The sequence below is a fragment of the Enhydra lutris genome, unplaced genomic scaffold, assembly GCF_002288905.1.
Source record: "Enhydra lutris kenyoni isolate GAN:26980312 unplaced genomic scaffold, ASM228890v2 scaffoldscaffold31, whole genome shotgun sequence".
NCBI classification, from domain to species: Eukaryota; Metazoa; Chordata; class Mammalia; order Carnivora; family Mustelidae; genus Enhydra; species Enhydra lutris.
Window position 1 is genome coordinate 3,521,617 of NW_019154115.1, and position 20,912 is coordinate 3,542,528.

The 20,912-nt window shown below is 55.8% G+C and overlaps 1 protein-coding gene across 1 annotated transcript in view; it reads right to left on the reverse strand.

Annotated features, from left to right (window-relative positions):
• Positions 1 to 6,848: 6,848 nt before the first annotated feature.
• LOC111153250 (CD276 molecule) overlaps positions 6,849 to 20,912 on the reverse strand; it is a 29,622-nt gene continuing 15,558 nt past the window's right edge. Inside the window, exons 3-10 of the mRNA XM_022512157.1 lie at positions 20,580 to 20,912; positions 20,052 to 20,366; positions 19,123 to 19,461; positions 18,613 to 18,909; positions 15,393 to 15,527; positions 14,325 to 14,366; positions 12,856 to 12,891; positions 6,849 to 10,693 (exon numbers count right to left, since the gene is read on the reverse strand). Of these exons, the coding sequence (XP_022367865.1) occupies positions 10,671 to 10,693; positions 12,856 to 12,891; positions 14,325 to 14,366; positions 15,393 to 15,527; positions 18,613 to 18,909; positions 19,123 to 19,461; positions 20,052 to 20,366; positions 20,580 to 20,912 (1,520 nt within the window). The 3' untranslated portion in view covers positions 6,849 to 10,670. The remainder of the gene's footprint in view (positions 10,694 to 12,855; positions 12,892 to 14,324; positions 14,367 to 15,392; positions 15,528 to 18,612; positions 18,910 to 19,122; positions 19,462 to 20,051; positions 20,367 to 20,579) is intronic.

Here is a 20,912-nt window from a genome sequence, read left to right on the forward strand (position 1 = left end):
AGCCCCAGATCCCAGAAGGTTATGCCCATGCCTGGGTGTAAATGGAGCCAGCAAATGGTCCTTGAAGGTGGCAGGTGCAGACAACAAATCAAAGGGAAGTCAGTGCATCGGCACAGATATGGTAAGTAGGAAGATAAGCCACCAGAGGAAGAACAGCCTGGTGGAAGGCCACCTCCGCTGGCAGGCAAGAACTCAAGAGCTCCAGTTGGAAAAGCCAAAGTCTCTGCCCTGCCTGGGGCTGCTGGGAGCTGTGACCTGGGGCAGTGCCTCTCCCCCCACCCCACCCCCTCCTCGGTGTCCTCCATCTGTATGGCGGGAACTGTAGACTCCATGCGGAGGGACTCTGTCAACGAGGAAAACCGGAAAGAGCTGCGCCAAGCAGGGGGTCAGAAAGGGCAGAGGCATGGGAGATGCAGGCCCTGGGCCATGGCAGGAAAGAGGCTCCGGCCGGGCAGAGAGGCCTGGAAGGCCTGAGGTGTCCCTAATGAGGTCCCAACAGAAGGAGCCAGGCGTGAGTGAGCTGAAGGAACCGGGCCTCCTCCATCCCCATACTCAGCACACTTCAAATTAATAATTAAAATGCTTCCTGTTAGATTCCAGCCCGACACATAATTAGAGCAGCTCCAGGCTTTAGGCAATGGTGATGAAAACAATTCTTGTTAGAAAGAGACTTTTCTGGGTGTGAACAGGGCAACGATAGAACCCTTCTCGGGGCGCCTGGGTGGCTCAGTGGGTTAAACCGCTGCCTTCGGCTTGGGTCATGATCTCAGAGTCATGGGATCGAGTCCCGCGTCGGGCTCTCTGCTTGGCAGGGAGCCTGCTTCCCTCTCTCTCTCTCTGCCTGCCTCTCCATCTACTTGTGATCTCTGTCAAATAAATAAATTAAAAAAAAAAAAAAAAAAAGAACCCTTCTCTCCACATTTCTCTGCGAGGGCCTCCTCTCCATTCCAGATAGATAAGGACAGAGGTTTTCCTTTTAGTTTGGGGAAGGGCAGGGGCGTAGGGAGGGGCATCTATGTCCTATCTGTACTGGGGGAGGTTGGACAGGGTGACATCCTAGCTGACATGAGAAGGCAGCATAGGGCTTTGTGCAAGAAAGGAGGGTAGGTGGGGGCCCCTTGGAGTTTCGAAGGCCAGACAGAAATATCTGGAGGTCAGCTGCTGAATCCCATCTCCAGCATGTCCAAACAAGGTGCTGATATCCTATCTTCCCCCCACCCCGGGGCTGCTGGGGAGTCCCCGAGTTCAGCCACCAAATGTTTGGGGCCCAAGGCGCCCCTGACCCCACCCCGCCAACCCATGGCATCCGTCACTTCCTTCTAGAGCACAGCCCTTCCCCATTCCTATCAACAAAGTGGGGCACAGATCCAGGAGTGCTAGCTGTCAGCTTCGGGGCTTTTCAGACACCCCAGGAGCACAGCCCAGCAGGTGCTGTCCACGGTCTCAAAGAAACTGAGGTTTCAGGTTTCTCCCTTGTCAGTTCTCCCAAGAGCCTCTGCCAGTCTGCTCCCTCCCTTAACCCATTCCTCCATACTCCACGTTCCGGTCCCTGAGCCCTGTCAAACTGTCACAGCTCCACACCTGCCACAAGGTCAGGCCCCCCAAGAGAGGGAAGGGATCCCCACTGCTTAGCTCATTAAAGGAAAGCCCTTTACCCTGATGGGCCTCCCCTCCAGAACTTGGGAATTGCCAAAGCTACCTATTAGAAGAAAGTAATTTTATTTTATTTATTTATTTTTTTTATATTTTATTTATTTATTTGACAGACAGAGATCACAAGTAGGCAGAGAGGCAGGCAAAGAGAGAGAAAGGAGGAAGCAGGCTCCCTGCTGAGCAGAGAGCCCGATGTGGGGCTCAATCCCAGGACCCTGGGATCATGACCTGAGCCGAAGGCAGAGGCTTTAACCCACTGAGCCACCCAGGTGCCCAAGAAGAAAGTAATTTTAAAACAACATTGTGTTTCTTCACTGAAGTTGCCTTCATAAATATTTTAAAGGTGTTTATTAAGAAAACTACAGGAGTGGAAGGGAGGCTGCTGAGGCCGGGAAGAGAAATGCCCCCAAAAGTCTAGGCTTCTGCCGCCATCACCACCAATGAAACACATACTCCTTTGGAGGGGCGGGGCTGTGGGGGCTGCAAAGAGAATTGCGTTCTGTTGGGCAGCCCTACCCCTTGCAGGAGGTGGCTGCTCAGATAACCATGTCCCTAGCCTCAGATCAAACCCCATAGGGCTATATAACCGAGTCTTGTGGACACAGCCCTGAGCTGGGGGCAGGGGCCTCTTGGGTTTTCCTCTGAGATCTGCTCCCAGTTGCTGGCCAATTGCTCCCCTCCTCTGAGCTCAACAGTACAGCGGAGAAGAGGCTGAGGCTCCCATCCTGGGCAGGCTGATGTACCCAGATTGTGGATGCTGTCCTTTGCTCTCCTACCTCATCTCCTTCTCCCTCCACCCCTCCACCCCACCCCCACCAGCAGGGGCCAAGTCAGACCAAGAGAAGCAGAGCCCAAGCAGGTGCACAGGGTCAGACTACCCCCAGGAGCGGCTTGCCTCGCCTCGCCCCACTCTAGTAGGCAGGGAGAGCCCTGGATGGGGCCTGGGGAGGGGGTAAGAATGGTATATGCCTACTGCCCCATCATCCAGCTGGCAGTGGTGGGCAGGAATGGGGGCGCCATGGCTGCCTCTGATGCAGCTCCTCTCCCTGGGAAAGAGCTTCTTTCTCTCCCCCAAGCCAACACCAACAAGTCAATTACACCCCGAGAAAGCAGGATCGATCTGCAGGCCAAGGGATTACATTGATCTACAATGCTGGTACCCAGGGGGCTGTGGCCGCTTCTCTCTTGTACCTGGAGCTCCTTCAACTGCCATCTTCAGCTGAGCAGTGAGCAGTCCTCCCCGATCCCATCCCCCGCCCTGTTGGTCTGTCCCCTCTCCTTTGTCTGTACTGAGCCCAGTGCCCTCTGCTCAGACTTATCTTCCTATGCTGCATGAGTGCAGGTGAGGTGGCCCCATGAAGCCTTGGTCCTATGGGTGACGTCTCCGTCTCAGCCAATCTGTGAAGGAGGGTGCTACTCTTGGCCCCATTTTACAGACACAGCTTGCAAGGACACAGACCACTTCCTCCCCAGCTCCCCAAAGGCTAGCCGGTAGTGTTTTCTACCCCAGACCTGGAGGGGTGGGCAAAGGGAGCTTAGGGAATCTTCTCTGCTAAATAACAGAGAGAGACAGAGAGAGAGAGAATGACTTGCAATTACCATATCAATTGTTTCTGGGTAAATAAGTACTTCTAAGAGATTTTTAAAATAGATTATTCCTTTAAATAGGTTAAGCACCCTTTGGCAGCCTCCTTTACATTACTCATTCGCTAGGAAATTCTTTTTTCAGGTATAGTGCAGAAGCAAACTTCAGGCTCAGTCCCTGCCCTTCAGAGACAGGGTTCATGTGGTCTGGGTGCCTCCCTGCCGCCCACAGGGTCTGCTCTGTGCCCAGGGCTGGGCGTGGGATCCAGACCTGTGGGGCTGAGAAGGAAATGAATTCCCAGAGAACAGTGGAGGAGCTCGTGCCTTCCCCTGGCAGTGAAGCACCAAGGAGCAGGCAGAGGTGTGGGGGGAGGCACTGCGGAAGGGACAGAGGGCAGATCTGGTGGGAGTCAGGGGGAGCTTGAGCAAAGCTTGTAAATAGGACAGAATGTGGCGCGTTCAACTTCTGCCACCCTGCCAGTCATCTCTGTCCCCTTCTCCCTCGTCACGCATTCTCTAGACAGGGCAAAATGCCCTCCTCTCTCAGCACTGCAGGGCCCAGTCTACAAATGCCCTAGGTCTGGAATCCCTGGCTGCCAGCATTCTCTGGTTGCGCTGACCCAGATCCTCCCAGCTGCAGTGGGCAGGCGGACACCCGGAAGGGCAGGGTGGATAGAGACGCCGAGGAAATCAGCACCCCAGCCATGTCACCCAGGCCCTTAGCATGGTCACCCGCGGAGACTGAGCTGCATCCACAGCCTGGTCCCCTTCGGGTTCCTGGAAGGTTCTCTGAAGGTGCCATCAGTGAGCACATGGACTTCAAAGCAATTATGAAAGCTCTAGGAAGAAAAAAATAGTACGTTCATTCATTAGCAACAAATGACACTACATTACCTTAGCAAAGAAGGCAAAATGTCAGGTCAGCGACTGGCAGAGATGCTTCTCTGGTTGCCTTCCTCCAACACCCCAAGACTGGGGGTCACATTCTTCAGGAAACATTTTAGAGAAGATACTGAGACATGAGAGCAGGAAGGGAGCAGAACAGGGTGCCGACAACAGCAACGCCCCCCTCGCCCCCAGACCAAAAGCCTGATGGCCCAGGGAATTATGGGACCAGATAGAGAGACTCAGGAAGGACTCAAGTCCAGAGACCCCGAAAGATGGCGGCGAGGGGCAGTGGATAGGAAGAAGGCTACATTCCCTCCAGTCACTGGCTCCTCTGCAGTACAGTAGAGGGTCGGGATACCCTGGGGCAGAAGGAAGTCTGAGACATGAAGGGAAGGAAGCAGGAGGAGCACGAGGCTGCTTCTTTGCCCCTGGCTCATGCATGCACACTGACGGCTGCAGGGAGTGGGACAGATGGTCTTTGTCTCTGTGCAGAGCACAGTGCTGGAGTAGGGGAGGGAGGGAGCCAGAACCAGCCATGTGGCTGTGCACATCTGGATGCCTGGGGGTGACCGACCCGGAGAGAGACAGAGGAAGAAAGGGAGGCAGTGGGAGGAGGGGGGAAGGAGCCCCATTTCCTACACTGAGCTGAAGGGTCTGAGCCATCATCCATGACACCCCAACCTTCCTCAATCCCCCAGAGCCGGGTGCCTGGTCTGACTGAGGGCAAGAATTCGGGGTTCCTGCTTTCCCCTGGGCCCCACAACACAGGGCTCTCCCTTCTTCATGCACATAGGATCACAGATTCCCTCAACCTTTTTTGCACCTGTATTTTCAGCACTCCCTTTAGTGAGAAAATAAACACCCTCGGTCTGATTTGGTGATCACTGAGAACAGCTGGCTTGTCTCTGGTGCCTGGTCTCAAAGGTCTCTGCTCAGGATTGTCCCTCTGAGCCTTATTTTGCATTAACTTATAAGCCAGGCTAGAGCCTCTGGGTCACATACATCAAATATTTTGCATCAGAACTTCTAGGGACAGAGCCCAAGCGCCAGCGTTTTAAAAAGTCTCCTAAGTGATTCTAATGTGCAGCCAGGGTTAAGAACTATTGGACTAATGGAATCTGGAGTTGTATCACTAGGAGCACAGTGCTCAGGATCAAGGAGATAAGAGAACGATCTATTATGAGCTGAAACATTATCAGGCCAGGGCCTCAATCTGAAAGGATGGTGATGAAACATGTCCAGAGGAGGCCAATGGGGGTGGAGAAATCATATTCACTGAGGGAGGTTGAAGAGAAGAGGATGTGTCTGCTGTTCAGACACTGGGGAAAGGCTGGGAGCAAAGGTCAGAACCCCTCTGTCTCTGAAGGCTTGGATGGTTCTGCCCCATGAGTACCTGGGTGTGCTGTGTTCTAACAAGCACCGCCTCCTTAGTCACCATTATGGACAGAGGCATGGGACTACCAGAAGGCAGAGACTGAAGGGATGGCGGCCCAGAGCAGCTGGGAGAGGAGATGACTGCAGGCCCCACCTGCTCCTGAGTAGGGCCCCACCCACGAGTCCCTTTAAGCCCCGCTGTGTGCTGGAATTCCCAGCACCCTTCGTGCCCTATCTAGGATCCCCGCTGCTAGAGGCCCTAAGTGCTCTTTGCTTGCTCATTCTTGCTGCCACGGAGACTGGCTAAAAAGGCTGTCCAAAACAGCTGGCAACTCCACCAACTTTTTTTTTTTTTAAAGATTTTATTTATTTATTTGACAGACGGAGATCACAAGTAGGCAGAGAAGCAGGCAGAGAGAGAGGAGGAAGCAGGCTCCCTGCTGAGCAGAGAGCCCGATGCGGGGCTCCATCCCAGGACCCTGGGATCATGACCTGAGGCGAAGGCAGAGGCTTTGACCCACTGAGCCACCCAGGCGCCCCATCTCTCCACCAACTTTTAACATATATATGCGACCCTGAGATCCCACTTCTGGGGCTCCATACCATACAAACTCGAACACAAACCTGCATTATCTGTATCCAAATTATAGGAACTGGCAAAGTATATTCTAGGACAACAGTACTGTGAGATATTATGTAGACATTTGAAAAGAATGACCGGATGGGGCGCCTGTGTGGCTCAGTCGGTTAAGCAGCTGCCTTCAGCTCAGGTCATGATCCCAGGGTCCTGGGATCGAGTCCCACATCAGGCTCCCTGCTCTGTGGGGGAAGCCTGCTTCTCCCTCTCCCTCTGCCTGGCACTTCCCCTGCTTGTGCTCTCTCTGTGAAATAAATAAAATCTTAAAAAAGAAAAAAAAAAAGGAATGAGGGATGTCTCTGAAAGAAGCTAGACACAAAATAGTATGTACTGTAGGGTTCCGTTTATATGAAGTTGAAGAACAATTGAGTGGCTCAGTCGGTTAAGCTCAGGTCATGATCCCAGAGTCCCTGGATCAATTCCCACATCGGGCTCCCCACTCAGTGGGGAGTCTGCTTCTCCCTCTGATCTTCCCCAATCTTGTGCTCTCACTCTCTCTCAAACAAAGAAAGAAAATCTCTCTAAAAAAAGAAAGAAAAAACAATACATATGGTTTCAGTTTTATAAAAGTGTTAGCCTAGGGAAAAGTCTAGAAGGATAGCAAACCCTTAATAGTGCTTCCCTCTGCGTGCAGGGGCTGCAGGTGAAGACAACCGCCTTGTGCGTTTCTGTGTTAAAGAACAAAATTCAACCGAGTAAATCTGAAGATCTAATTGGCTTTATTAAACAATTCAGGCCACCAAGCTAGGAAAGGGAAGCTCCCAGGAGTTGTACAAAAGGGAAGGCTCTTATAGGAGGGTGAGGCAAGAAAGTTTTTGGCAAAAGACTTGTTCCAGGCAAGGCCAATTTCCCTGGCCGGGAAAAGCAACAGGAAAAGCCAGGGATCTTATCATGCAGATGACCTCATCTTCCTTTGGTGAACAGAGAAGGCTCACATGGAAGATTCATTGGCGACCCCACAGAAAATCCCTACTAAGACGATATTTCTGGGGGAGGTCAAAAGTGCAATTAGATGACACATTAAGCCCCAGTATAGGGACTCAGCCTAAGCGATGCTGTTTTGGGCCTGTGGTGCTTTGTTTGTGTTTGTTAGTTTAACATAATATTGTTTGCATTTGCAATGTTCGCACACGTTACTGCACGCCTTCCTCAGCTCCCGCTTCTCTGCGAGCGCCCTGCACTTGGAGGTCCAGGATTTTGCTACTTGGGGCAAATCTTGGCTTCACATTTCAGTTTAAGACTTGGGCTTTGCAGAAGGACCTTTGGAATTGGTCAGCTCAGAAGCCGTGAGAGTCACTCTGCTCATTGGCCCACACAGTCAGCAACTGCCCCCTGGGACGGGCAAGTTCAGGTGCCTCCCCGCTGAATGGACCTGGGGAAAGCACAGTCCCTGCTCTTGCACAAGCAGAGGCACGGTGCTCTGTTAAAGGACAATCAGGATGGCTCAGGACCCCCCAGCCCTGCTGTCTTCACCCCCCACCCAGGCCCCTCCCTCTGAGCGATCAGATTCACTAATTGGTCTTCACAGCCCTGCTTACAAGTGCTCCTGGAGGTGAATTCTGGTCACACCTCAAGCCAGGCAAATGAACCTTTGCTCTGTCCCCTCTTTAATATGGATATGACACCTGCAGGCTACAGCTTGTCGCGCTGTGAGAATTATTTCTCCATTAAAATGCAGAAGTTGGAGCTTTGCCCAGGAAAGGCAGCTAAAAATACTGCTCTCTGGGGCTTTTATGACAGGGGACTTAGTGGCTACCTTCCTCACCCCTCAGTCCCCAGGAAAGCCCCCCCACCGGCCGGGTCCCTCCTGCGAACATTTGATCCAGGCTTATCCTGGCCCCATCAGGAAGAAAAAGCACTGGTTCCCGTGCCTCTTCTACAGATAGGCAAACTGAGGTCACTGTACTCCATCTACAAAGTCACCTAGGGAGTAAGAGAGTGCAGCCCCAGCAGCAGGGAAAAAAAATAAGCCCCCACATGCACCCAGGCCTTTACGGTTTGCCTGTCTCTCTACCCACTGTCTTGTCCAACCTTCAGAGAGATCTATGAAACATGAACCACTGTCGTCCCCACCTGGCAGGTAGAGTTTAGCTCAGTGGCGTGAGCAACAAGCTCGAGGGTACAAGGGGGAGTACGGGGCAAAGGCAGAGCCCTGGTACAAGGCTTTTGATTCTAAAATCTACCCAGAGCACCCGTGGTGGGACTTCAAGCAGGGTGACCAGTCTCACTGCGAGGGCCACGGGCTTTTATAATAGGCGCTCTGGTTTGTAAAGATTGCTGTGTACATTTCAGGGGAGGATTCGGCGCCCTACTTAATGGATAAGGAAATCAGGGGTCAGAGGTATGAAGGACTCTGTCACAAGTTAGTAGTGCAGCTAGGAACCAAAGCCAAGTGTCCTGACCTCCAGCACAGGCCCTTCCTGCTGCCCCAGTGCCTTGTCACCCAGGGGCAAACGGGCACAGTGTGTTCTGCAGGCTTCCGCACCCCTGAACCCAGCCCCCTGGAAACCTGTTTATGCCACATTCCCCACTTCTTCTCAGTCTTTGGAGGTGGAGGATGGTGAAAACCTCAGGTCTGTTTCTTATATAAGAAAAGTAAGGTCCAGTGGAATTAGATGTCTGGCTCAGGGTCACAGGGTGGAATGAGGTTCTGGCCCTGGACCTCTGATTCAAGTCCGGTGCCCATTCCAATGGGCCAGCCACCAACAGCACGCAGAACTCCTTCCCTGGCATCAGCTTCCTACTAGGGTTCAGCTTCCCCATTTGCAAAATGGGGTGCTAGAAGTGGCCCTAAACAAGCCCAGGATCTAAGCCTCCCAAGATAAAGAAATTAGGTGGTGCTTCCGGGAAAGGGAGGAGCCAAGCCTTTCTGGACTGCCAACTTCACTGTCCCAGGAGGAAGACTGTGGCCCGGGAGGGGCTGCATGGCCACAGAAGCCCAGCCACTGAAGGACGAATAGAGGGTGGAGACACAGGCCTGGCCCGCACTAGCCTCAAATGTCCAGGAGGGGATCCTTCCTGCCAAGTCCTGTTGCCCAACCTTCTTCCACACACTTCTCGGAGAAAAAGCTTTCTACAAAGCCATTTATTTTTCCCAAAATACACCCCCAGTTAACAAAATTCCTCAGAGTCCCACATTTAAATTAGACATGCCACCTCTTCCATTCCCGGGGGAAGGAAGAAATGTCAGCGGGAGGACATCAGAAGCATTCTGGAGGCTGGGGGCCGGTGAGAGACAAGCCAGGAGGTATCCTCCCAGCTCCAGAATAGCACCATGGTGGGGGGGCGGGTGAGGGGCTGCGTCCCTGTGGCCTCCTGGCCCTGCCCCGTCCCCAGGCTTCCCCTACACTTCTGCTCTCACAGGGTACCGTGGCCGCCTGCCCACCTGCTCCCACCCCGAAAGACTTCGGAAACCATTAGATTCTCCAACTGTAGCAAGAGGCTCTGCCCCATCTCCAGGTTGCTGTCCCTACCCCCTGCTCTGGGGAGGAAATGAGGATGCAGTGGGCATGAGGTATCCAGCAGGCTGTGGGCACAGAAGAAGGGTACTGTAGGGAGCAGGGCAGGAGCCTGCTCGAGAGCCACAGACTGTAGCGGGCAGGTATCTGTCTCCTCACAGGTCCCTAGTTGAAGGACAAGCTCCTTAAAGGAGGGGCCTATCTTCTCACACCGCGTCCCAGGTGCCTAAGGCAGTGCTGACACCCTATGGATGCTTAATGAACATGACTAGAATGGGTGAACAAAAGGACAGGAGGGCAAAGCAGGGGGCTAGGGGCTGGCCCCCAGGGGGCCCACACAGACACCCGGACACCCAGTGTGACCAGCACGTGCTTTCCATGGGGAGGCAGTTCCCAGGGCACAGCCCAGGGCACCACGGGAAAGACTGGGCCAAGGGAGGTCCCTACTTGTCCTGGCACGTGTTCCAGCACATGCACCTGTGTGCCTCTGCGGGCCTGGGGGAAGGGCCCTGTCTTCACTTAGTGAGGGAGGGAAAAGGCTCACGCTGGGGCCAGAGGAAGGGGAGGTGGGAGGGGAGACGCCTGTGGACTCGAGGAGATGCTGAAGCTGCAGTGTCCCTGTCTGAGGAGATGGGCTTACAGGGAGCCCGGGATGGGGGAGGGTGGAAGAAAAGGCTGAGAAATGAAACTAGTGTATCAGGGCCACTGGAGAAAGAAGGCCAGGGGTGACTGTGTATCCTGTCATTGGAGAAATAAGGCAGAGGATCAGTCTGAATATTGAGTCCTTTGGAGAAAAAGAGGCAGCCAGATGGTCCGTGCTGCATATCCGTGGAGAAATAAGGCGGTGGGGTGGTGTCCGTAAGAAACTAGACGGCAGGATGGTTTATGCATCGTGTCACCAGAGAAGTAAGGCAGCAGGATGACTTGGGAATCACATCCATCGGAGAAAGAAGGCTGCGGGGAGGTCTCTCTGTCCTTTGGAGAATGAGCAGACCTGCTGGAGTGGGAGCTGTCTGTTGAGGGCAGGGCTCACACGAAGACCCCAGGCCAGAGCAGCAGCTCCCTGGCCCGCGTGGTCAGGCTATTTCTTGTCCATCATCTGCATTTCGTGATGGAAAGAAAACATGAGGGAAAAAGCATTAAAGGCAAGAGTTCTACTCTTGGGCGCGCTCCAGAACCCCAGGCGCATGCTCACACACTTCCGGTTGGGGAGGGCGTGTGGGAGGGGCCGCCGCAGTCTGACTAGCAGCCGCCCCCCACCCTCCGGTGCTCACCCCGGCCCTGGAGGCCCAGACAGACACAACACAGGAGCTGGGCATCATACAGACCATGGGGCCCCCAAGGGAGGCTGCCTAGTCCCCGCCAGCCTCTCTCTCTCCAGCCCCACGGCTGCCCCCCTCCACACACCTTTTCCAACCACTTTCACTGGCACACTTGTCCCCTCCACTCTCCCCCTCCTTTCTATCCCCCTCCGTCTTCCCTGGCTTGGCTCCCTCCCCTGCACTAGCAAGAAATCCTGTCCAGCTGCCCTTTCCACGCTGCTGAGTGCCTCTGGGTCTTGTCTCCACACGGGGGCACCAGTGGACTGGCCCCGCGCCACTCCCTGACCCGGCGGGGGCGCGGAGTTTGTGTGATCCTGCCGCTCCCTCTCCCATTCTTTGGGCTCTGTCTGTTTCAGGGGAAGTAGTACCACCACCACCACCCCCGCGCCCCGGCCTCCGGGTGCTGCCTCTGTGCACACAGTGTGACCAGAGACTGGGGGGTCAGCCTGACCCGCTGGGAGCAAGATGGGGAAGCCCACTGCACCCCGCACCCAGGCCATTCTCTTGCAGCTCTCTTCTAGAACCAAGCTGACATTTTCATCTCCATCTGCTCAATCCTTCTATGCCTCATTCGGTTCAGAACAACAAGGAGGCAGATAACTTATCTCCATCCCTCCAAAACCCAACATCGACCTCTTACGGTCATGGAACACTCTACAGCATTTAAAAGGACTTGCTTTACCGAGCCCTTCTGCATTTGTCACCCTTCCTAGACCTCACCACCATCTTTTAAGTGTGCTGTGCATTCCACTCACGAAGAAACCTCCCAGAAGGTCAGAGGCAGAGACTAGATCCAAGGTCTCCCCTCCTGACCCCGGGGCCTCTTTCTTCTGCACAATGCTGCCTTCCCAAAGCCACCTTTACTGACTGTTGTGAAAGTCTGAGTCTACGATCCTCCCTTATCACGAATTTTGTGCAGGTTTCTGTGGGCCCCATTGCACCCCCGCCCCCCCCCCCCCCCGCCTTGCCCCGGCCTCTGGAAGTTTCCTGAAGACAGGGGCTGCGTCCTTCCCTTCTCCTCTAAATGCAGGGATGAGCATCCAGGAATTTAGTGAAAGTTTTCTTTCCTGAAAGGGACACCCAGGCCACCTGAAAACGTTTCCATAACCTTTAGCAACCAAGTTTGATTTTCTAGGTGGAAGCCACTCACATCGAGGGGCAAGTCTGCTGCAAGGAATGTTTTGTTCAAAATACACACACACACACACACACACACACACACACATTTCCACACAAACACACATACATAGATGTCACTGTTGGCTACTTTCAGTAAGGAAGAATCTCACACTTACTTCCAAGCAACCACTTCCTACTGTAACCACCGATGTTACAGAATACGAGTAATGATGGTTGTTAACATTCACAAACTGCCTACTACATGTCAGGAACATGGCTCCCCAGCGAAAGCCATAGTCCCTGGCCTCCCCGGAGCTCGGGTCATGTGACTAGATCCAGACCAATGGACCGAAACTGGAGTAACAGGAGCTATTTCTAGTCAAGCCCTAGAAAAAAATAGTCCCTCCTTCTCCTCCCTCCCCCTTGCTTCCGGAGAGGGCATGGGAGCTGGAGCAGCCAGCCTGGACCCAGGGATGGAAGTTCTGAGTGGAAGAGGGCAGAAACCAATAAATGGAACTAGTGCCAGGACGTCAGTGGCCTTAAGGTCACCTACGCTTAGACTGTTCCAGGAAAGAGAAAAAAAATCCCTGTCCTTGTGAAGCCTCTGTCACATCTGCACCCGCTTAGAGCAGCTGGGACCGTGGTTACTCCGCCCTCTGCCATCCCGCCAGGGTAGAGTCCCAGCTGCTCTCCTGGGGAGGGAGCCTCAGGTCACCAGTGAGCCTGCGATGGTGACCCCCGCCACCAACGATCTTCCCCCACCTCCTGCACACAGATGGGCCAACCCACAGACACAATCTCAGGCACCACATGTCTTTACCTTCTTTGCTTTCAGAGTGTTTCAGAGGCCGCAGGGCTGCAAAAAAGGAAGGAGCACACAGTGAGGGGGGACCGTGGCCAATGGCGGGGTCAGGAGTCAGGCAGAGGGATGACAGCTGAGAAAGAAGTGAGGCTACACAGACTGGGAGAAGTTGAGAGGATGAGGGCAACCTCCCAGCCCCAGGGAAGGGGCCCTACGCTGCTGTCCCAAGGCCCAGCTCCACTCTGTATCCTGCCACTCCTTTCTCTAGGCCTGTTTTCCACACCCGTACAATGGGAACAGCTACCCTGCCCTCCAGTGAGATGTGGAAGTACACCAAGTCTGTTCTGCAAATAAGGGTGACGTAAGAAGCTACAGAAGGCTGCAGCCGTTCCCAGGTCATGAGGTCATGACGGGTCATGAGGAACCGAGACTGAGCAAATCTCTAGGCCATGCTCCACTTCCTACCCCCTCCCTCTGGCAACTACATCTGCCTCTGAGCAAGGAAAATGAGGCCTGATCCCAGGGCTGTCTCCACACCAAAGGCAGAGTTAATTGGCATCATTTACAGCAGTTCCCAGGTGTCAGTCTCCCGCTCTTCCTTCACGGGGGTGGGGAGGGGACCGATGTCAACTGACACCGTCCCAAATGGCTCCTCGGGAAGCTGGCCCAGGAGCCCCAGGCGGGAGGGCAGTGAAGCCTCCAGTAGCCACGAAACACCAGCACCACGGCACTTACCCCAAGCTGGGCTCTAAGTTGGTGTCTCCAAAGCACCATGCCCTGTGCAAACCACCCTTGTGTCCAGTCACTCAAAAGAGTCTCTGGTGTCATCAAGGCAGGTTCAAGAGAACATTTTACAGAGGGACACTGAACCCCAGAGCAGCAAAGCACTGTGACCAAAGTCACATAACCTCTAACCAGAATGGGACTGTATTAAATTGTGTGCCTACTAACAAGGCTCCAAGCTATCAAGCATGGACCAGGCACCAGGCCTGGTGCGAGGCCCTTTATATACATGATCTCATTTAAATAAGCCCACACAGTCTATGAAATAGGCAGTTATTAGGAGGAAACCAAGACTCAAAGATGAAGAAACTGAGGTCCAGAGAAGCAAAGCGACTTGCTCCAGGCCGCTCTGCCCACAAGCAGCAGCTGGAACTTAAACCCAGGCCACCCTGTCCCCTGAGCCCTCCTTCCCCTAGAAAGCCACCAGACCCCACAGTGCAGGGTCATTCAGAGTGGAGCTGGCCCAGTTAGAAAGGTCAGGTGGGCAGGACAGACAAAGCAACACCTGGGAGAGAGCCAGGGGAGACCCACGTCCAGGCCTCACACTGAGTAAAGACCAGACTCACCAGGGCAGGAGGCCACAGACCACAGAACACACTGCACTCAAACCCCAAGCAAACGTGGTTCCTCAGGATCCTAGAGTTCTCTCCCCATCTCTGCGTCCTTCCCTCAGCCAATAAGGCCCACTCGAAGCTCAGGCTTACCAGTCTTGGATCCTTCTCCATCCCCATCCTGGTCCTCAGCACCTGGAAGACAAGGACTCCATAACGAGACTTTCTCAGCCCCCAGTCATCCCTGTACATCTCCACCTGGGAGTATGGGAGGCAGGAAAGTGGGTGGAGTTGGCCTGGCTTGTGGTCCAGATGTTGGACACAGGGTAGGAGCCTGAGACGAGCACAGAGCAGAACCCACCACTCCCCCATCCAAGTACCATCTCCTCACCCCTCCTCCCAGCCACACCCATTGCTCCCCCAACCACCCACTTACCAAGCCTCCCTACACCAGCCTCCAACACCAGCAGCACCGACCTACCTGTGCTCCTGTCCTTCTACCAGCCCCCCCGCCACCCATTGCACGAGCCACCACCCACCTGTCTGTCCCTTCTCCTCCACATATATACCACTCCTTCCTGACACCAGCCAGCTCCCACCTTCGACCATCTACTTCCATGTTCACCAGGGAAGCCTTTGTGTACCCACCTACCACCCACCGGCATCAACTCCCGACTCACCAATGTGTGTTCACCACCCACCACTCCCCAGAGCTGACACGCTTTTCGACCAAGCTCAAACCACCCGTCTACCAATGTCAACTCACCACCTGCCAATCACCAAAGTCAACTCTGATCCCAGCCCAGCTAATGGCAGCCGCTTTCAACTCTGCCCACTGGGAGGCAGACACACCCTCACACAGGGCCACACACACCATACGGCATTCACACGTGTGCTACTAAATGTCCACGCTCTACACCCACGCATCCACGCACAGACACGCTCGTGTGACTTCCACCCTTACCATCACACCGCAGGCCCACACATCCACCTCTCACCTCCGGTCCTGCTGTTACCCGCACTCAGCCTGCCATATTCCCACCCCGATAGGCATGTTTACATGTACAAGACACATCCAGCCTCGGGGCCACACACACACAATGAGGCCCCATTTGCACACTCACGCTCATTCGGTCACCAGAAAGCGAACCACATGCTGATGCACAGACACACCACCACACGCAAAGACATGTGTGTGTGCGCACACCCTCTCTCCCTCACCTGCATTCTCCTCCTCACAGCTCTGCTTGATCTTTCTCCAGCACACGAAGGCCAGGGCCACCAGCAGTGCAACGAGACAGACAGAGAGCCCCACGGTCACCCACAGGGCCTCAGGGGGGAAGGTCATGGGCTGCCCTGGGAGGGAAAGTGGGGAGAATAGGAAGAGATGGTCATGCCTGGCCCCTGTGGCCCTGAGGACTGCACACCCCTGGCCAAGAGGTGTGATTACGTGGCTCCCACCCTCATTAGGCTCCAGCGTTAGGAAGAGAGCTCACTGATGTTCCCATGCCCCTCCCCTCCCCCCACCAAGACACATCCAAGCCCTGACCCAGCTGTGGCTGGTGTGGACATGCCTCAACTTGGCAGGGGTGAAAAGTCTGCAGTTGATGATGCTCTAGAACCTTCTATGGTTCCCCACTGATGTTTGAATAATGCTTCCATCCTCTCAAGGACCTCTATTATGTGGCTGCTCCTTCCCCTCCCCCAGCCTTTCCTTCCGCATCCACCTTAGGAACCTCTGCTCCAGCCAAGCTGGTGAACTAACCACACTCTGCAGGGACAGCTGGTGCCTTCCAGCCCCCACGCCAGTGCTGTCGGTTCCCCTACTTTAAAAATCGTCCCCAAACGCTCACCTACTTTAAGGTTCACCCTTCAGAAGGCCCTCCCTGACTCTTCCAGCCCTGCCTGGTGATATCCCCCATCTCAGAGATCGGGAGTCAGCAAATTATGGTCTGCAAGCCAGGTCTGTCCTGTGGTCTGTTTTTGTACAGCTTGTTGGTTAATAATAGTTTTCATATTTGTAAAGGGTTACCAAAAAAGAAACAGGAGGAGCAGAAGGGGAAGGAAAAGCAGCAGCAGCAACAGAGATCGTATGTGGCCCACAAAGCCTAAAATATTTACTATCCAGCCCTTTACAGAAAATGCTTGGGGAGCCCTGCATGTAGATGGGGGTGGGAACTGAGGGCGCCGTGGTGAGGGTTCTGGGTTTACCCCAGAGGGGGAGACTTGCCAGGGGAATGTTTCCGTGAAACGCTAAGGGCCCTTCTGTTAGCTCTCTCAATGGCAGAGGGAGGGGCTCGAGGCACCCGCACCTGGGTCTGGGCCAGCCACTGTTCTGAGCTTGCCAGCCAGCAGCCCAGTCCCTAGGCCCACGCCGAGTCCTGGGAAGAAAGCTTGGGGACCTCAGAGCTAACAAAAGACAGCACTGCTCTCCTCTGCTGTCTGCAGACCACGAGTGCCCAGGCCATCAGCAGCAGCCAGCCGGGTCTGCAGAAGGCACAGTCAGGGCCGACAGCACTGCCAGGAGAACCTTCAGCAGCAGAGGCCCTGCCAGGGACACGGGCATTTGCAGCAGACGTTCCCTCCAGCCGGTATGGTTGGCAGAGCTGCTGCTCAGGATGTTGCAAACAAAGGGACCCATCACCCAGGGGAGCGGGAGAGGACAGCAGCTGAGACGAGGGGCCAGGAAGGCCCGTCCATGAAGCCCAGGAAAGAAACACCTGGGGATCCTGGGCACGGCCTTTGCAGCAAAGGAGGGAGCTGAACCACCAAAATACTCGGGAGGAGAGAGGATCTCTTTCTGTGTTCACCCCCTGACTGGTGTTAGCACCTGGAACACCGGCCAAACTGGCCCTGGAGTAAAGAGCAGGGCTTGGGCCAGGGTGTTGAGGCTCCACTCCCAGGGCAAAGCCCCCTCCACGCACAGCACGTGTGATGTCACGAACCTCTCCAGCAGGTGTGGGAGAGCCCAGGCTGGAGGACTGACATTCTGAATCCTAGAATGTTTTACCAGGCATAAAGCTGCCTGAAGCGAAATACAGGCCAAGGGCTCCAAAGTAGGCCAGACCTGCTATTATGAAAACAGGAGCCTGGGTGGTGGGGAGGAGAGAAAATTAGGCTGGGAGGCTAAAGGTTGGATTCTGGTCCTGGGTCATTGGCTCACCACTGGGTGCTGGAGCCAAGGGCCACACACCCCCGTGCACCTTCTAAACATGCAAACTATTGCATTTACTGTTTATCCAATTTTCAAAGAGGTGCCTGGCCCCCGAAATAGAGCCACTGTTCTAGTCTGCACACTTGGGAAAGTTCTCTCTTCTCTCTGGGCTTTGGTTTCCTCATCTCTGAAAGCACTTTAAATGTTAGCTACTGAAGTTTAAAATAAAAGTGTTTTTCTCTTAGATGAGGTAAGCGTTCTCCTTACCATTTCATTGACACCCATAAGCCCTTTCTGCACAGCGTGGCAAATACCCAGATCAACCCCAGGGGCAAATGATCACAAAGTCCACCTGCCCTTCGAGGCTTTCTCAACTCCCACCTGTCCCTGGAGACTTCTCCCAACTGCTCCAGCCCACTTTGGCCCCTGCCTCCTTTCGCAGAAATCTTCCCTTTCTCTGTCAATGTCACTCTACCTGGTATTTCTTATTCTCTCAGGAAACCCACCAGGGGGTGGAAGTCACAGGAAGGGAAGACAGGACAACCAGACAGACAGAACCTGCTGTCCTGATTCCAGAGGCTGTGGGGAGGCCCGTGGGAAAGCCGAGTTGCCTGAGGGACTGAGGAGCCAACCTCATGTCCCAACACAGATGGAGACTGCCTCCCTTGGCCTGAGTGTGGGCCTGAGCCCTCTTCACGACCCCAGGCACAAGGAGCATCACTGAGGTGAGCAATGCAGGAAGGGAAGGTGTTTGAGCTGGGACCCCAAATCAGACCCCAAGCAGATCGAGGGAATGGCCAAATAGGCGACATCTCAATCTGGTGTTTGGCCACACGGGGGCAGCAGAGATTGCCTGGGTTGAGAGCTCCCCTCTAGAAGTGCGGACACAGTGGGGTCCAGTCCGGACCACCTGGAAATCCCTAGCTGTCTCTCACGGCCTCAGATCAGACGGTGCCATGGCCCCAGCAACACATTCCCGTCCCCCGGAGCAGTTTCAGTAGGAAAGCCCTCCCTCATCATGCCGCGTCTGCTCTAGGACTCCCACCCACACCTCCAAATTCCCGCAGCCACTCCGGTTTCTGCGTGCGGAGCACAAGGGCCTTCTAAGGCGCTCGTAGGAGGGCCAATATTATACATGACTTTCACCAGCTCCTTAAACCAAGTCCCTCAAGGACTTCTCCGTGGAGGCTTCTGACCACCCCGACCTACCTAAATTCTAACTCAGGGTCTAGATAAAAGGCAGCAGCTCCCTCCGTCTCCCCTGCTGCTCACCTGCCCCCTGCCTACCTGTGATGGTGACCGAGCCGTGCGCGTCCTGCCGCAGCACGGGATTGCGCACCAGGCAGCTGTACGTGCCGTTCGCGCCCAGCACCACCCTCAGGACGCTGCGCACGTCGAACAAGCCCTGCTCGTTGGCCATCTGCGACGTGGTCACGTTGCCCGTCAAGGGTGCGCCCTGCCCGTCCTGCCACAGCACCTCGGCCTCAGGATAGCCCCGGTAGCTGGAGCACGTGATGGTCACCGTGTCCCCGGGCCGCAGGTCCTTGCTGGGCTCCAGGGTCATGCTGGGCTTCGAGTAAGGAGCTGGAGTGGGGCAGGCGGTAGAGCACAGAGGTCGAGGTCAGTAAGGCAAGGACGGGGCGGGGGCAGGGGGGCGTCGCAGTGGAGGAAAGGACACCTGCAGGGCTAGGGGTCAGCAGTGGGGCTTGAGTTGCGGGGTCAGTGGTGACGCAGTGGGTGGGGGGCCGCGGGAGGTGAGTGACGCAGCCCGCGAGGGCGCCCCCTGCCGGCGCTCACCCGCCACCTGCAGGCTGACTGCTGCGCTGCCGAAGTCCCGGATGCTCACAAAGCAGGTGAAGCTGCCCTCATCCGCCACGCGCACGCGCTGCAGCCTCAGCGACGCGTTGCCCTGGGCCAGCAGGTCTGGGAAGAGCGCAGTGCGGTTGGCGTAGGCGCTGCCCTGGTCGCGGCCCTCGGCGAAGCTGTGTACCAGCTGTTTGGTGTCCGTCAGCTGCCAGATGAGGTTGAGCTGCGCCAGGCTGAAGCCGGGTTCGGGCGAGAAGGAGCAGCGCAGGGTGGCATCGGCGCCCACCAGGGCCACCACGGGGTCCTCGGGGACCTGGACCTCCACGGCACCTGGGGGTGAGGTTAGATAAGACGGTGAAGGGGGTTGGGACGCTCCGGGCTACCAGCCCACAGCCTCTCAGATTTCCTCCTTCATTAACCCCCAGTTCCTGTTCCATCGTCCCGCTTTCTCTCCAGACCCAAAAGCAGACAGGGTCTCCGGATTCCCAGATGTGGAGTCCCCCTAATCTTAGGACAAGAATCACGGGAGGTTGACCGTTGACCTTGGCCTGACAATGCCTGTTCCTGGCGGGGTTGGGGGGGAGGCTGGGGTTGGGAGGGAGAGGCTGGGGACAGCATCCAGCCCTAGCAAAACCCCCCTCCTCCATGATGGATCCTCCTCCTATCCTAACTCTCTTTCCAGAGGTTTCCGGAGCCCTGGAGTCAGTAGCCCTGGAGAGTGAGGAAGGTCCGTGATGACTGTCCTCGGCCCCTACCAGCAAGGTAAGGCTCCTAGCCTCCTCGCCCTGTTTGCCTTTCCCGTCGCCATTGCTGGGAATTTCACCCATCTGGGAAACGGAAGGTGGGGAGCTAGATTCAAATCCTGCAGGCCCTGCTGATAGGACAAGCGTCTCATGGGGACATGCAAGCACAAAACAAACCTATGGGGCTTCTGTGGGGTATGATGGTGACCGAGCCGTGCGCGTCCTGCCGCAGCACGGGATTGCGCACCAGGCAGCTGTACGTGCCGTTCGCGCCCAGCACCACCCTCAGGACGCTGCGCACGTCGAACAAGCCCTGCTCGTTGGCCATCTGCGACGTGGTCACGTTGCCCGTCAAGGGTGCGCCCTGCCCGTCCTGCCACAGCACCTCGGCCTCAGGATAGCCCCGGTAGCTGGAGCACGTGATGGTCACCGTGTCCCCGGGCCGCAGGTCCTTGCTGGGCTCCAGGGTCATGCTGGGCTTCGAGTAAGGAGCTGGAGTGGGGCAGGCGGTAGAGCACAGAGGTCGAGGTCAGTAAGGCAAGGACGGGGCGGGGGCAGGGGGGCGTCGCAGTGGAGGAAAGGACACCTGCAGGGCTAGGGGTCAGCAGTGGGGCTTGAGTTGCGGGGTCAGTGGTGACGCAGTGGGTGGGGGGCCGCGGGAGGTGAGTGACGCAGCCCGCGAGGGCGCCCCCTGCCGGCGCTCACCCGCCACCTGCAGGCTGACTGCTGCGCTGCCGAAGTCCCGGATGCTCACAAAGCAGGTGAAGCTGCCCTCATCCGCCACGCGCACGCGCTGCAGCCTCAGCGACGCGTTGCCCTGGGCCAGCAGGTCTGGGAAGAGCGCAGTGCGGTTGGCGTAGGCGCTGCCCTGGTCGCGGCCCTCGGCGAAGCTGTGTACCAGCTGTTTGGTGTCCGTCAGCTGCCAGATGAGGTTGAGCTGCGCCAGGCTGAAGCCGGGTTCGGGCGAGAAGGAGCAGCGCAGGGTGGCATCGGCGCCCACCAGGGCCACCACGGGGTCCTCGGGGACCTGGACCTCCA